The sequence below is a fragment of the Chlamydotis macqueenii genome, chromosome 17 (assembly GCF_036417535.1).
Source record: "Chlamydotis macqueenii isolate bChlMac1 chromosome 17, bChlMac1.mat, whole genome shotgun sequence".
NCBI classification, from domain to species: Eukaryota; Metazoa; Chordata; class Aves; order Otidiformes; family Otididae; genus Chlamydotis; species Chlamydotis macqueenii.
In genome coordinates this window covers 10,393,535-10,408,183 of record NC_141572.1, presented here as the reverse complement: position 1 = coordinate 10,408,183, position 14,649 = coordinate 10,393,535, and the positions used below count along the sequence as shown (strand labels likewise).

Genomic DNA, 14,649 nt, shown 5'->3' with positions numbered 1-14,649 from the left:
CAGTATTTACTAGTAGGAGGGAAGAAGGGAAGAAGTCAGGCTTGCTAGACAAGATCACGCTGTAGAAAGGCATGTATAAAGAAATGAGTTTTTACTGTCTTCTAAGACACTAAAAACTTCCTCACTGGGATCCAATAAGAGAAAGACCAGACCAAATAGAGACTTCTAAAATCATAGAATAGAATCATAGAATGGTTAGGGTTGGAATGGACCTTTAAAGGTCATCTAGTCCAACTCCCCTGCAAGGAGCAGGGACAAAAATAATCAAGGTCTTACGTATTCCTTTCTTTTCAAAAGACTTTAAATGTTTCTTCTTTTTTTTTTCCCTGCATTTTCGACCAGAAGAAGGAATGTATGTTGGTTCTTACTGTGGTATTGTCTAATCCATAACTTATGGCCTTGAACCTATAAACTGTGTCTAGCTTTTTTTTTGTACTCTGATGATGCCATAGGAAGCATGGCTGTGTTGGGGAAGTCCACTGCTCTTGGTATTAGCTCTTGGCACTGCTACCAGTATTATTAGAGGATGGTGTGAGGATAAAATAGCAGGAGCCTTAGGGCTGTGAAAGAAACTGCAGCTCAACATTCAAATCCTTTTGCAAATTTTATTGTGCAGTATCTGTGACAGTCAGTAGTGAAGATCTCATTTCCAGAACAAGACAGACACAATATTCCTTGACCCCAACAATACATTGGCAGAAGATGGGCTATCCTCTGCCTCTGATTCTTCAGTCAATGAAAACCAAATCCAGGCATGATCAGTAGGATGTGTTTTCCTAGTCACTCCTTTTTTATTTCCTTATCAGTAAACTGCAAAGTAGAAGCGCCAGACTGTGTCACGTCATATAGCAATGAATACAAAGAGTGAGCCCCTTTTTACCACATTTTGTAAAGAAAATGTGAAGTATTCAGAGGCCTGCAGAGAGAAGCAAACACTCAGACATACAGATTGGGTTCTCCTGGAGAGGCACCACTCTTTTTTGTCTCATCAGTACCAGTTACTCTTGGGAACTCAATCCCATTGAAACCCAGTGTTTCTTCTCTCTGGCATGAAATAACTCCAGGCTGAAGACATGCTTCATTGCTAATGAAGAAGGAGAACCTGCCCACTGTGGATTAGCCCACTCAATATTTTCTGCAGCTCTGCTTTCTTTGCTCATGCTTTCTTTCAGTGCTGACATATCCCTGTTTGTTCCAATCTCCAAAATCCAGGCAGTGGACTAAGCAAGAGGTTTGGCTTGAGGTGACAGTTTATGCTTGGATGTTTCTCTAGCATGTTTCCTTTACAGCAGGACCTTAGACCTCCTTGATATCTTTTTTCTTCAGATGTAGCAATGACTACCCCCTTGCCCCCCCCAAAAGAAAAAAAAGAATGAAGATCATGCTGCAGGTCACAGAAGCGTGGTCATAGGGTCCTCAAGAAAGTCCTAGCTGCCCCTATACCATGTACTTGCTCTCAAGTCTAGCTGTAAGAGGGGGAAACATTGCATACCAATTCTGTCTACCGATAGGCAAGGTACTCTTCTTCCACTGGATTAAAGCGCTAAACACCTATTTTCATTTGGAGTGAAGCTCCTTCTCTGGGAAAGCTCAGCAACACTGACTTGTTAATAGGAGCAGATAATTTCAGCGTGAAAGCTCTCTCTTCTTTTTCTCTTGGTTTCACAAGTCTGCTGTACACCTCTATCTTCCACACTGACTTCCTCCAAGAACTGTGGAGTCCTGGTTTTGGTAAAAAAAAAATAGCACATCCTGTGCGCATCCTGTTTACACAACTGCTAACTCGCAGGGACTGACAAAGATCTTATTCCTTTATACACTGTGTTTATTTTTTTTCTGTAGAGGATTTAATTCAGCTCATATTTCGGCAGTTGGAGAGAACCACCAAGTTCATCCTGCACCCTGCACTGCAGGTGATTATTTTTAAAATACTCATTTGTAGTGTTTGTGGAGCAGTGGATTCTCTCTTGCTTAGTGAGGCTTCTGGGCACTACAGTAATAAAGGAGCAAAATATGGAGTGGAGAGTTTGTTATTACAGTCTAGTAACATTCATCACTGAGCAGTTACTCTGCTGAAGGTCTGTCTCTCTCTTCTTTCCACGGTAGTTCAGGCGGCTGAACTCCTCCATGACCTGCAGCATGGTCTTCCCTTTGGTTTCTGGCATCACCAGGAAGACAAAGATAGCCATGGACAGGCAGTATGTCAGGAAAATGATGAAACAGAAACTACCAAGACCTTCCTATAGGAAAAGAAAGAGACGAAATATGTTCTTATAGATTGATCTAGATTTCTTTCTCTTATGATATGGAGTTTCTGGTTTTGTATTTACTAAAAAGCTTGGTCAGGGAGTCAGTTGATGTATATCCTGCTTGCTGACACCTGGGAATGGCACTGAGTGGTAAGATGAAATGATTATCCTTTCCAGTTTTAAGGAGAAAAGTTGTATATGCCCAGCAGACATTGAATGTCATTACTTGACAATTCAGAGAAGTGCTGAGCTTCAGTTACTCTTCCTCTCTGCTCCGTCCTTCTCAGCCAGTGCTAGACTGGGGGAGGTTTGTAGCATGTTAGCTCTGTCACTCCTTGCACAGTCCAAAACTGCAAAGGCTTTAGTTTCCTGCTACTTATTAGTGCTGAGTGAGATCTCTGGGACTGCCCGTTTTCACGTGAACCCCAAAGGAGATGCATACAGGACAAGAGGGGAAAAGAAGGGAGCCTCTCATGACATTCCAATGACATCTGACAGTGTTGGTGCCTGTCACCACTTCTGTGTTTGCCAGTGTCGCACTCTAACTGTGTGTAGAGTTAGCAGCCTTTTGTGGTTTCCAGGCTTTCACTAGAAATCTGGGTAAAAAGAAAGAGGCCATCAGAGCTGCAATTAGTTTGGCCTCTGTCCTTTGCATGAAGTATTGAAAGAGAGAAGTATGCTCTCGGTTCAAGACGCGTCTAAGCTCCTCTGAGTTGAAACAAAACACCCTGCTTTGCTTACCACAATGAAAGGGAACAAAAGCCCAAGGATGAAGAGCTGGATCCAGTTTGTAGCACCATTAAAAACATAAGCAGCTGGTCTGTATGACTGAATAAATATTTCTGTGGGCAAGGGGCATAATACTGCAGCTGAAAAAAATGTTGGAGAAAAAGGAAGTTTAGAAATTTTACAAGATGCTGCTGTAACTAACAATTCATATTGCCACATAATTTGATGGTTTTAACTAACCTGGAAGCGTTTGAGGTGCTGCTTGGCTCTTCAGGAGGAAGGCATGTAGGAATGCAATATGAAATGAAGTTTTACCTCCTACCACAGTATGGAGGGGAACATCTATCCCTGCGCTGAATCGGGAGTAGGGATTCACGCTAACTGTGGAACAGCTATGCCTGGGACCTCTCCTAAAGGCTGCAGTGAGGAAGGAATGAGTATATGGAACCATTCCAGTAGAAAATACCAACCTGGTCCAATACCAAAGCTCATGATGAAAATAAAGATGAGTACAACAGAGCAGTATGGTACCCAGGAAAAGGAATCCTATGGTAAGAAATGAAAAGCAAATAAATCAGAAATTAAAATTTTATTTATCCAGCTCCATTAGAAATGTTAATCACTGCTAAGTATGTAAATGTTAAACATACATCTGCTTCCTCTACTTCCAGAAACTTCACAAGGAGACAGTCTTGGCAGGGATCATGGCTGTGTAAAGCTATTGGCTTTAATCTACATGTACGTGGCTGGGAACAAAGCTCTGTTAGCGTGATGGTTAGCCCCCAAAATACTTCAGCTCCCACTAAAAAGTGATTGAGGGGGCGGGAAATAGCAATGATGTCTGCCATACCATAAAAGATGAAGATGGGACACAGATCTGATGCGTTAAGTGGGGTCTTACCTGTAGTGAAAGTGTGACTGTGAGGAGCCCTAAAGCCAAGGCCATAACAGTGTAGCTTTTCCACAGCAGCGTTTTCCTCCCTGCATGCTCAATTAGGAAACCCTGAAACCAACAGGAGATGCTGTCAGCTCCAAAGGACAGACTTTAAAGGCAGACACCGGCGAGCTGCTGCGGTAGCTGTCATCTCTGGCCAGGCCGGGGATCTCTGAAGAGTCGGGAACTGGGAGTTGTGGAACCTCCTCTGGGAGGGTGAGTAAAGGCATCTGGGGGGACTGAGCAGGACCAGGAGCTGCACGGTGGAGAGGTGCAAGGCTGCAGGGAGCCTGGGCAGAGGAGGCCTGAGGTGGCACTCTGCAGGCGAAGGATAGCCAGGGAGGAAAGCAAAGTTGAAACGCTTGCATTGTTAATTGCCATGAATCCTACAGCTGTGAGTCCTCCCAACAAGCGGACACAGGAACTGTCATCTGCCCTTCCTACAGAGGGGAACTGGGACTCCCAAGGCTGGCTCAGGCTGGGTTGTGGTTTTGAGGGACTCTCCTGTCCTCCCATAAATTGAATATAAATGCCCATGTTTGCAAGGTGTGTGGAGATGGTTTTGTGTGACCAGTGCAAAGTACTACGGCTGATTCCTGAAGCTCCATTTACAGCAGTTCTAAAGATTGAAAGGAACCACGCACTACAGCAGGGTGAAATTCAGCTGAAAAGCCACTTACGCATAGAACTGTGCTGAGGATCTCGGTGATCCCAACTCCCAGGGAAACATAGTGGGTTTGAGCAGGGGGGATTCCAGCCTTTATAAAGACATTGTACGCATAAAAGTAAACCTGGAAAGAATAGAAATGTGTGAAGAGATAAAATCTTATTGATTTCAGTAACTAATTCTCAATGCTTTCACAAGGCTTATTTGTGCAGAACAACTTTTACTAGCAGCTCTGTCTTGAACTCAGTAACAAATACAGCCTTTTTCTTATTTTTTTCCTTACTTTTAACACTGTGCTTGTGTTACGGTTATAATTCTATCTGACATCTTTCACATGTTTTAGTGTCTCATGTACTTTGGGTGAGGAGCATGCAGAAATGTGGACAGTACATACTAAGCAAATGGTTTAAATTATCCTTCTACATCATCCTTCTACAATCATCTTTCGCAATGGTTTTGATACTATTTTTCTGGATGTAAGCACTGCTAAAGCATAACAAATTCAATGTTTTATATACTCTGTTTCTACTGGTCCTTCATGGTATAGTTACTGCTGCGCTAGTGGGGGCAGAAAGGAGTCTTAGGAATCTTGAAGTCTTTTTGAATTTGAAAAATTAATCTAGATTTTGGGACTTTTATGCTTTTACTATAAGCTTATTTTATACAATAACTATTCCAATACTCAACACTATCTACTGAAACATAGAGATATTCCAGAGAAAATGTGTATTAGAGAGTATATATCAGTAACTGTCACATAAGTTACTGGGATGTTGTAATTGTCTGTAATCTGAGAAAGTGCAAAGTTAAAGGATTTAGAAAGAAACCCAAAGAGGTTAGTGTATGGAAATGCACTGTCGGTGTACATGACAAACCTGACTCAGTTTGTACTGAAATGGCTGAACAATTTTGTACAGTGCGTTCTGTAGTTCAGAGGAGGTGATACGGTTCTTTACTTGTTCTGTATTTGATATTTTATTTTATCCTCTTCCATCCTCTTATCATAACAGGATAATCCATAGCCTTCAGATGACACTTGCGAAAACACAGTTCTCAACTTATCCCAGGTCCCAAACTTCCATGGGAAAAGATTATAATAAACAGTAACAACAGGTCCCCTCCTTACAGCCACTGTTGCAGTCAGCATTTTACTACTTGTTGCAGAGCTTACTTTTTGCCAAGAAACTGTGAGCAATCTAGAAAGCAGAGAAAAGTAGCACACCTACCACATTGACGCCAATTAACTGCATGCATGAGGAGACAAGGAAGAGAGTGATGAGCTGCCAACGCACAGCTTTGTCACGAAAAAGATCACAAATGCTTTTAACCTTCTCCCCGCGGATGACTTCTTGCTCTGCCATCATGTCATCTATTTCGGCCATATGGTCACCGTCTCCCCAGAGCTGCTTCACAGCTGGAAGGAGAGGAAGAGAGAAGATGACTCCTGGTCCAAGCTCATCAGTACAGACATGAACGCAGAGGATGACTTCCTGTGTTGCAGAGTGTCTTATTTGAGCCTCAGGCTCTTTGCTTGTGTGAACTGCCTAGAGATCCGGGGACAGATCAGGCATAGATCCAGTTCATTGCTATCTCTTTTTACCCATAAATCTTAATCACGTCCCCACCTTTGGCCAATAGCTGCTTACAGTGTTTCAAGGTAAATCACACCTAAATTCTTACCAATCCTTCCCTGAATACCATCCTGCTAAAGGTGCTGTTCTAGTGCACACATCAAAGCATAGACAAGGAAAAATGACTCCTACATTAAAGAATGAGTCTACATCCAAAAACTTCTCTGTTTTGATAGTTAAAACCCCGCAATGGCTGCTTCTCTGTTTATGTTGCTGTTAGGGTTACTGAAGAACTGGAATGCTTACGGATATGGCGTGACAGCAAAGAGCAGCCAGCAGGCACTGGTTCCACACCCTGACTGCTCAGGGCAGAATCTGTGCTGTGTGATCAGTCCCTCAGAGGATCCTGGCAGAGGTTAAGGGAAATACCAGAGCCAAGAAAGCAGATACGAAAACAGAAGAGGCTACCTTTCATTAAAGCTGAAGGGGTCTCAGAGCCAAAGCATCAGCTTTTCCAACTGCACCTCTCTTTCAGGCTTATGGGTGGCTTTACTGTATTTTCCACTTTGTGCTAAAATGAATGCTTTGCAGCCCATTTCCTTACCTTTGATGCACCCCTCCTTGTCCTTTTTGTCAATGAGCAGGTAGCGGGGAGAGTCTGGGAAGAAGGGGAGGGTGAGAAGCTGAACGAGGGCAGGAACCGCGTTGGCTGCCATGAGAACAGGCCAGAGAGCATCAACTCCGAGAACTTCTCTGAAACAAAACCAGCAGAGCCAGCGGAGCTGAGAAACCATGTGTGCTGGCCACGTGAGCACACACAAGCACAGAGCGGTCCCTCAGCCCTGCTGCGTGTGTCCTGGCAGCTCTCACCCAGGAGTCTCCAGCATTTCTCAGCCCAGAAACATGAAAGTCTCAATGGGAGGCGGAAGGGGAGAGCAGAGTGCTGTTGCCTGCAGCACAGGAGTTACACAGTGTTGCCACCTGTTGCTCAGCGGTGAGTGCAGCAAGGCATCCTTGTGCAACAGCTGAGGGCCCACAGGGACCAACAGTGCCCTGGCACAAGCGCTGAAGAAAGAACTTGCGGTGGCTGATCCCTCTCCTTCTGATCCAAGGAGTCTCAAGTTGCAATTAAGACAGGATCCATGGGTTATCAGCCTGGTACCAACTGTCCCAAACAGCAGCTGCCGGGTTTCCAGCAGCTTTGAGAATACTGTGGTTAGAACAATGCGTGCCTGGGAACAGGAAGGACCATCTTTGGCACAGCCAGGCAGAAGGAGCCTGTGCTGGGAGGAATGAATCCACCATACGTTTCTGGGTTTGCCTGTGTATTCGATGAGTGTGTGTGCTGGTTTGTGTATTTTCAAGAAAGTTTGGATGGATCTGATATTCCCTGCTCCTTCTAAAAACATTAAAAGTAAAGGTCTGTTCTTAACAAAAGATGGATTTCTTTCAAACCCATTGAAATCTGTTAGAGGTTTTTATTCTCTGTATTTTGATCTGGCTTTGCTAGGAAGCAACATCTTTCTTCAAGGTTAAACATTTTGTATGATTTCTGTTTCTCATTCACTTAAGTCAGGAATTTGGGCTGAGCTAATTCAGCCTAGCTGCCTAGGGTACGCTGAAAACAGGCCTAGAAATAGTTGCTGATTTGCCTATCCATAGGCTTGCACTGACATATGCATATATTTTAATAACAGAATAAATTCAACAGGTGTCATGTCCCCTTACCTGAGACCCAGAGCAAATCCTACAAACTTGCCGACAGCAATGGCAGTAGAAGCTGTTACGGCAATCAGCCCGCGGAGCTGCCGTGGCGCACATTCCCCAGCATACATGAGATGGATGTTCAGAGCTAACCCTGAAGAGACAAACGGCTGTCAGAGCAATTCAGCCTCCCATAGGTCTGGCGTTTTGGAGGGGACCATTACGGGCAAAGCGTGTATGGTTAGGCTCTGAGAGACTTCTTTAATCACGCTGATATGTGTCTGCCTGACATGAGGCATGTTCCCCATACCATGGCCTTGCATCTTTGCTAAATATTTCACTGAGCAAGTATGTTCCCCTGAGAAACCTGTTCTTCAGCAGGCTGGCCTTCTCTTACAATGTTTTCTACAGCCACATATACAGGATTGCTGTTGCTCCTTTTAATCTTTCATTTCAGTGTCTACTCAGGATGCTATGTACCCTATTTTGTGCTTGGAACCAACAAGTTAACAAATGCTATATATTTCATTTTCTCAGTGAATTAATTTATAGTATTTATATTTATCCTCTCTCTCTTTTTTTTTTTTTTGTGGCGGTTAGTATTATCTTTATCCACTGCTCATGGATCAAAAACACTGACAGAATATAACCTTCTGAGGCATTTGGAAATTAGAATCGCCCAGCTCAAACACCATTCCCTTGTGCGTAATACGGAAGGTAGTATCAGCCACAACAAGCAGCAACAGAAACAGCAGAGGTCAGCATCCTATTGAGTGAGCATGCTCCCCTGAAATATTGCATGTTTTGGCTTTTTCACAAGTTGCAGTATTTTTTATCTGGATTGGATGTAAAGATAAAAGAATGAGAAATGGAGATGTCACACATGCTTGATTTAACTATGTTTGTATTTTCTTATTTAGTTAAAAATGCATTCAGCAATCAGGCCCTCTGCAGAGTTTAGTAAAAATCTGTGATCCATATACTCAGTCTGATAAATCCTTGTGAGCCTCAGTCACTGCTCTCCCTATTATTTAATTTAATACCATAGGTAGGAACGTTAGTTTACCTCCACATACTCCAGAAAATAATCTTCCAGCGATGATCATCTCAAAGGATCCACACAGCCAGCTGAGTCCCATCAGAGCTGCGCTCAGCAGAGCAGGGATATTGGCGAACAGCATTGTTTTTTTCCTGGAATTCATTTAAATTAATGTGAGCATAAATATTGTCCATCTGCCATTCACAGCCTGACAGAAGTGGCATGAATTGTACCATGGTTAAAGACTCTGTGCTGCCTTCCGAGATCAGCTGCAGTGAAGTAAATGGGAACGGGAATAGGAAAACTTTGTCACAGACGGATAAGCTAGTTGAAGCTTGCGATGCCTCTGGAGGAGGCAGTGTCTACACTCAAGAACAAGCTTTGTGAGCGGCTGTCTGTGAAACTCACTTTAAAAGGCATGCATTCCTCATGTGATTTCTCTGGACTGGATTTGCTTTGGAATTTATAAGGGGGAGGGTATGATTTTTTTTTGTGATCATTGGCAGATTTTGCCATTCTATTTCTTCACTGAACTGATCCCTCATCTGAGGCAGCTCTGGGCAGCTCACAGTGCCACTTTACAAGCAGTGTTTCTCCCAAGACACAGTCACTTATTTTTGCAATTATGGGTGTAAAGAGAAAGACTAACGTAATCATTATTCCTACCTTCCAAATCTAACAGACAAATATCCAGCAGACAAGGATCCCAGAAGCCCACCGATGCTGTAAATGGACACAACAAAGGACCACATCAAAGTAATCACCTCTTCACCGGGAGAAGAGCTGTATCTCTTCAGCCAGGTCTCACGGATGAAACTTTTGATGTACTTTAAAAGAAAAACAGAAACCAATGGACTTAGTCAGCATGTTTTTGCATAATTGCGCCTCTTTTTTACTTCTCTTATGGTCTTTTTGATACATTTCTATCGACACCTTGGTTGAAATCTTAGCCCCAGTGAAGTTAAAAGGAATTTTGCCACTAACATCCCTGGAGTTAATGTTTTAACAACAAGGTGCAATGAATAAATCAATCAATAAATATATGAATATTAAATATTAACAGTGAGTGCCATTAAGAAAGCGGCAGGTTGGTCTCCTGTTTACGTGCTAAACCCGGATTGATTTGCTACCCAATGTTCCCCTCCATTCCTGCTCCTCTGCCTGTCTGTCTTGTCCACCTGCTGCATCCTATCTGATGCCTTGGGTGAAATCCAGGTTTGACTTCATCTGACGTCAGTGAGATCAGGATTTGTCCCTTGATGTGGCTCATTGTGGGGTCTCTCTGACCTGTTCATAACCTCCATGACACCCTCATTCTTGATGAGGGTTCCCAATGTGGTGACAGTATAAGCTCAATGTCCTCGGCATCGTTCAGGATGACAAACGCTTACCCTGATTCTCCTTTTCCAGCTGCAGGTGTCAGTGCTGACCTCAGCTCTAGAGCTGCAGTCCTTCCCTGTCCTATTTCACCTTGCAGTCACTTAGATCTAGTGTGTGGCCAAGGCCATGGCTCAAAGGACTCCCTGAACACTGGAAAGAGGAAAATGTCCCGTGAGCCATGCGACTCAGTAAGGAGAAAAATGGCTGACTTTGTAGATATCACTCATCCTCCTCTTTCCCAGTTCTACCACACCAGACAGAAGTCAAAACCCAATGAAACACAAGAGCTACTCTTAGAACCAGGAAACCACCATAAGTCTCTTTTTGAGAGCAGAAGTGAAAAAGTTAGTGATTGCAAATAGAGACAGGAATGCATGAGAACATTGAAATCCTTGCTGGGAGCTCAATTTTTTCTGCTGTCCATGCTTACCTCAGCAGGTGAATTGATAATGGAGATCTGCAAGCCGTACTGGAAAGCTCCACCAATGCCCAGGACAAAAGCCAGGAGGAAGAGATTGTAGCTCATTTTCTGGCCGGAAATAAAAACAGCAAAGCAAGCTAGTAGAGCTATTCAGACACGTCCTGGTTTACCTTCAGGAACTCTTACAGCCTGAGCAACGTCACACACCTGCCTCCTCCGAGACCAAGGAGCCAGCACACAGAGTGCAGTAGCAGACCACAGCTACTAAAGCACAGGATGGCGAGAAATTTGAGGAGAGGCAAAGCTCGTAGTTGTCTCGCAGAACCCAGTTACACACTTCAGTGCTTCTGTCTTCAGCCTCAGGCATCTTAACCTGCACTATCCTAGGGCAACTCGCTGTGGGAGCATGGTGCAATGTGCAGGCATTATGTGCACAATTTCCATCTATTTGTCCTTCCTCCTCCTCCTCCTTTCCCACTTGTTATCTCATTTAAATGAATATTTTGCTCAGTGACTTGGCTGAAACTAGATAAACATTTGAGGATTGAAGGGCATTCTTGGTTTCATAGTTTATTCACCCTTTCTTAGAACGATATCTGATAGGAGGCTTGAGAATAGCCTCACAACGCAGTACTGCGATACATGCGTAGCCCATCTCTCCCAGTCCCCGTGCCCTCTGTTACGGGGTGTCCTAGTGATATTCTGTCCAGCAATGAGGGCATGATGCTGCACTTAGAATCATGGAATCATAGAATCATAGAATGGTTAGGGTTGGAAGGGACCTTCAAAGGTCATCTGGTCCAAACCCCCTGCAAGGAGCAGGGACATCTCCAACCAGATCAAGTTGCTCAGAACCTCATCCAACCTGGCCTTGAACGTGTCCAGGGATGGGGCATCCACCACATCTCTGGGCAACCTGTTCCAGTGTTCTAGAACCCTCATGGTAAAATTTTTTTCCTAATATCTAATCTAAATCTACCTCCCTCTATTTTAAAGCCATTACCCCTCGTATCTCTAGAACAGATCACACTCAAAGGTACTGCTGAACAATGACTGCCAAATGTTTACAAGCTGATTTCTAATCAGACAAATTCCATTGCTTGAATGGGCATCAAATTTATCCATGTTGGCTTCAAAAGAGTCAGCTCTGGATAAATTTGGCACTTGGCACATTTGTATATTAAATATCAACAGTCTCCTGTTTGTCAAAGCACTAGGAAGAAATGAGATTCACAGTCTTTGCTACTAAACATCCCTACTGTCCTTTGAAAAGGAAAAAATGCCACACATCAGCACAAAACTCCCCATCAGCAACAAAATCAGTAAACCTATTCTAAGTGCAAATATTTTTACCACACCCACAGCAAATTTCTTAGTCTCATCCCCTTTCTGTACTGTAACAGCAGTGCTTGATTTTTCTATTGCATCTCTTGGGTGACTCTTCCAGTCCAATAGATTTTCAATTCAGGAAGATTTTTTAACTTAATATTAATCCTAAAATTGCTTTTTGAAAACATGTTTATTTTATCTTTTCTGGGTAGCTGTTCCTGTTCCCTTGACTGGAAAGGATTGTTTTCCATCTTTCAGATACTTTGTTATTCATAACTCTTTTATTCTGGAGGACTTCCATCCCTCCTTCAACTATAAAATCATGTAGGTTTTTTTTGTTGCTGTGCTCTGAACAAACTTGGTTTGTCTTCCCCTGTTATGTACGAGACATTAAATGTAAATATGCTCTTAAATGCAATTTTCTTGGCTTTTTAAAAATAATTCCTTGAAAGATATTTGATATCTTTCAGATATGACCTCTTACTATTATTTTAACCACATCTGATTCAGATGTATTTTTCTTTCTGTACTTAATTTATGCAACAGGTCTTTTAGAGTAGCAGAAAGGAAAAAAATATGTACTGCAATAACTCTATTTTGGGAAAAAAAAAAAAGATCAATATATACCAACTTGCATGCAAAGGTAGTCATCTCCGCCTGCAGACTAGGTCTTTCCTGATGCTTTCTTTTGTTACTTTGGAAAAAGTCACTCTATATATAGAGAAAGAGGAGTCTGAGATAATATTTCAACACGTCATTTCATTCTTTCTCCATGTTTATACTCCCTTTGGTTTGTCATGAAGTTCTTGCTATTTGGTTTGTCATTATTGTGTTGGTTACTGATGAAACTGCGGGTGGCTTTGGCACGCTGTGCACTCAAGCCAGGTCACTAGGGAAAACACGCTCCCGCAGCAGCTGACGGACCGTAATCGCTGCAGATGAGCACAGGGTAACAAGAAAGGCACTGATGGAAGCCAAAGTCCAGGAACTGGCGCAAACTAGAGCAGACTGGCTTGGACTCCCCAAGTCATAGGTTGCATAACCATTATCACATTTAAAGGAAAAGTTCCTGACTGCCACTTTGAGCCTCAATACAGCAAAACCTTACAAAGCCTGACATGACTAAACCTGACTAAGCCTTGTGCCTCCAACTCTTGAATCATGGAGTCAGTTGACACTTTAAGAGTAACGGCCGTTGTCTGGAAGTTCAGGTCTGTGTCCCTATAATATATGGTAAATGCGAGGAAAGTTGAATGTCAGTTTTAAGTCCTTACTGTAAAATAAATAAATTACATCTTTATTTTTATCTGTAATTCTCAAAGGGCTTCTTTATCTAGAGGTCTCCAAGGTGTTTCTGTTAAATGGCTTTTACAAGTTATTCAAAGAGCTTAGGCTGAAATCCCTTCTCCTGGTGAGCGGCTGCACTTGGCAGCTCCCCGGGCTGCTATGCTGTGCGTCTTCAGTGTTTGGAAGAATCTGAACTGGATAGAGAGGGACTGAACTGTGTTGGAAGTGAGAGGTGGCTCGTGCAGAGGAGCATTGTGTGAGGACAGCAGCAGTAACTATTTTTCTCTGGTGCTGATGGTTATTAATCAATCCAGCAGTGTACGGTGATTTGATTTGTAAACAACAATATGAACTACGAGTCTCTGAGGATCACTTTTTAAGATGTAATTGTGCCTAGCACTTTGCATGATAAGAAAACTGACCTGAAGAAGTCTCATATATCTTTCCAGTTGAAGGTGTTTTAGTTCAGTAACAATTAACCAACTTGTTAAATGCCTCAATTAAAATGTAACCAATTAGACCAATTAAAATGTAACCACTGCTTGTCTTTGCTGCATCAGTCTAAAGACCCCTGATTTCAGGCCATGGTCAGAAAAAATGCTGGAAGTTGGAATGAGTGTTTTCTGACATATGTACTCACAGGACTGGCTCTGAAGCCAGGGAAGTCAAGTCAATATGTATCATTTCTGAACAGGCGTGTTTCATGCTGCCAGGTGCAGACAGCCTCCATCGTTCCAGGGCTCTGGGGAAAGGCACAACAACACTGACTCATGGGAGCAGCCACAAAAGTGGCCAAGGTGAGGACCTTTGGATATTAGAAGACTTCTCCCAGTTTTAACCAATTCTTCTCTGACCTGTACATCCTAGCAGTGTGTGCCAGGCCTCTCCCTCTGCCCAGGCAGTCTCTTCAGTCCATCTTCTGCTTCCCAGTCTGCATCTTCTCTACTGCCTTGCCTTCTTTGCTTCAATTCTGTCTCCTGGCCTTTCTCTGATTCTCACCAAAGGAATGACAGAATATTTTGATGCCATCATGATGGTACCAGCACTTTTTGCTTTGCCTGTGGTCTTACTCTTTCCATCTGCACCTCACTGCTTTCTCCAAACTATAGAAATGAAAAGTACCTCTGCAGTTCCCAGCTCCACGGAGTCCTGCTCTTGATTGTCTTGTCTCAAAATCCTGCATATTTCAAAATCTCAGTGTTGTCCAAGAGAAGAGATATCTGCTTTTGCCCATGTCTGTATATGAATGACTTCTAAAATAGCAGCAACCACAAATGAATAAAAATTTAGTTTTATTTTTCTTAAGTTATAAACTTTAGGTAGTGAAAGATAGTTCTTG

The 14,649-nt window shown here is 42.9% G+C and overlaps 1 protein-coding gene across 1 annotated transcript; it reads right to left on the bottom strand.

The window, feature by feature from the left end:
- Nucleotides 1–2,033: 2,033 nt before the first annotated feature.
- Nucleotides 2,034–12,674, bottom strand: LOC104486331 (solute carrier family 2, facilitated glucose transporter member 5). Its single transcript, XM_010128993.2, has 12 exons — nucleotides 12,651–12,674; nucleotides 10,704–10,802; nucleotides 9,560–9,720; nucleotides 8,921–9,045; nucleotides 7,879–8,008; nucleotides 6,755–6,903; nucleotides 5,806–5,993; nucleotides 4,593–4,703; nucleotides 3,880–3,981; nucleotides 3,449–3,524; nucleotides 2,991–3,118; nucleotides 2,034–2,240 (listed from the first exon to the last, which is right to left on the bottom strand). The coding sequence occupies exons 1-12, from the start codon at nucleotides 12,672–12,674 to the stop codon at nucleotides 2,034–2,036; spliced, it is 1,500 nt and encodes a 499-aa protein (XP_010127295.2).
- Nucleotides 12,675–14,649: the final 1,975 nt, after the last annotated feature.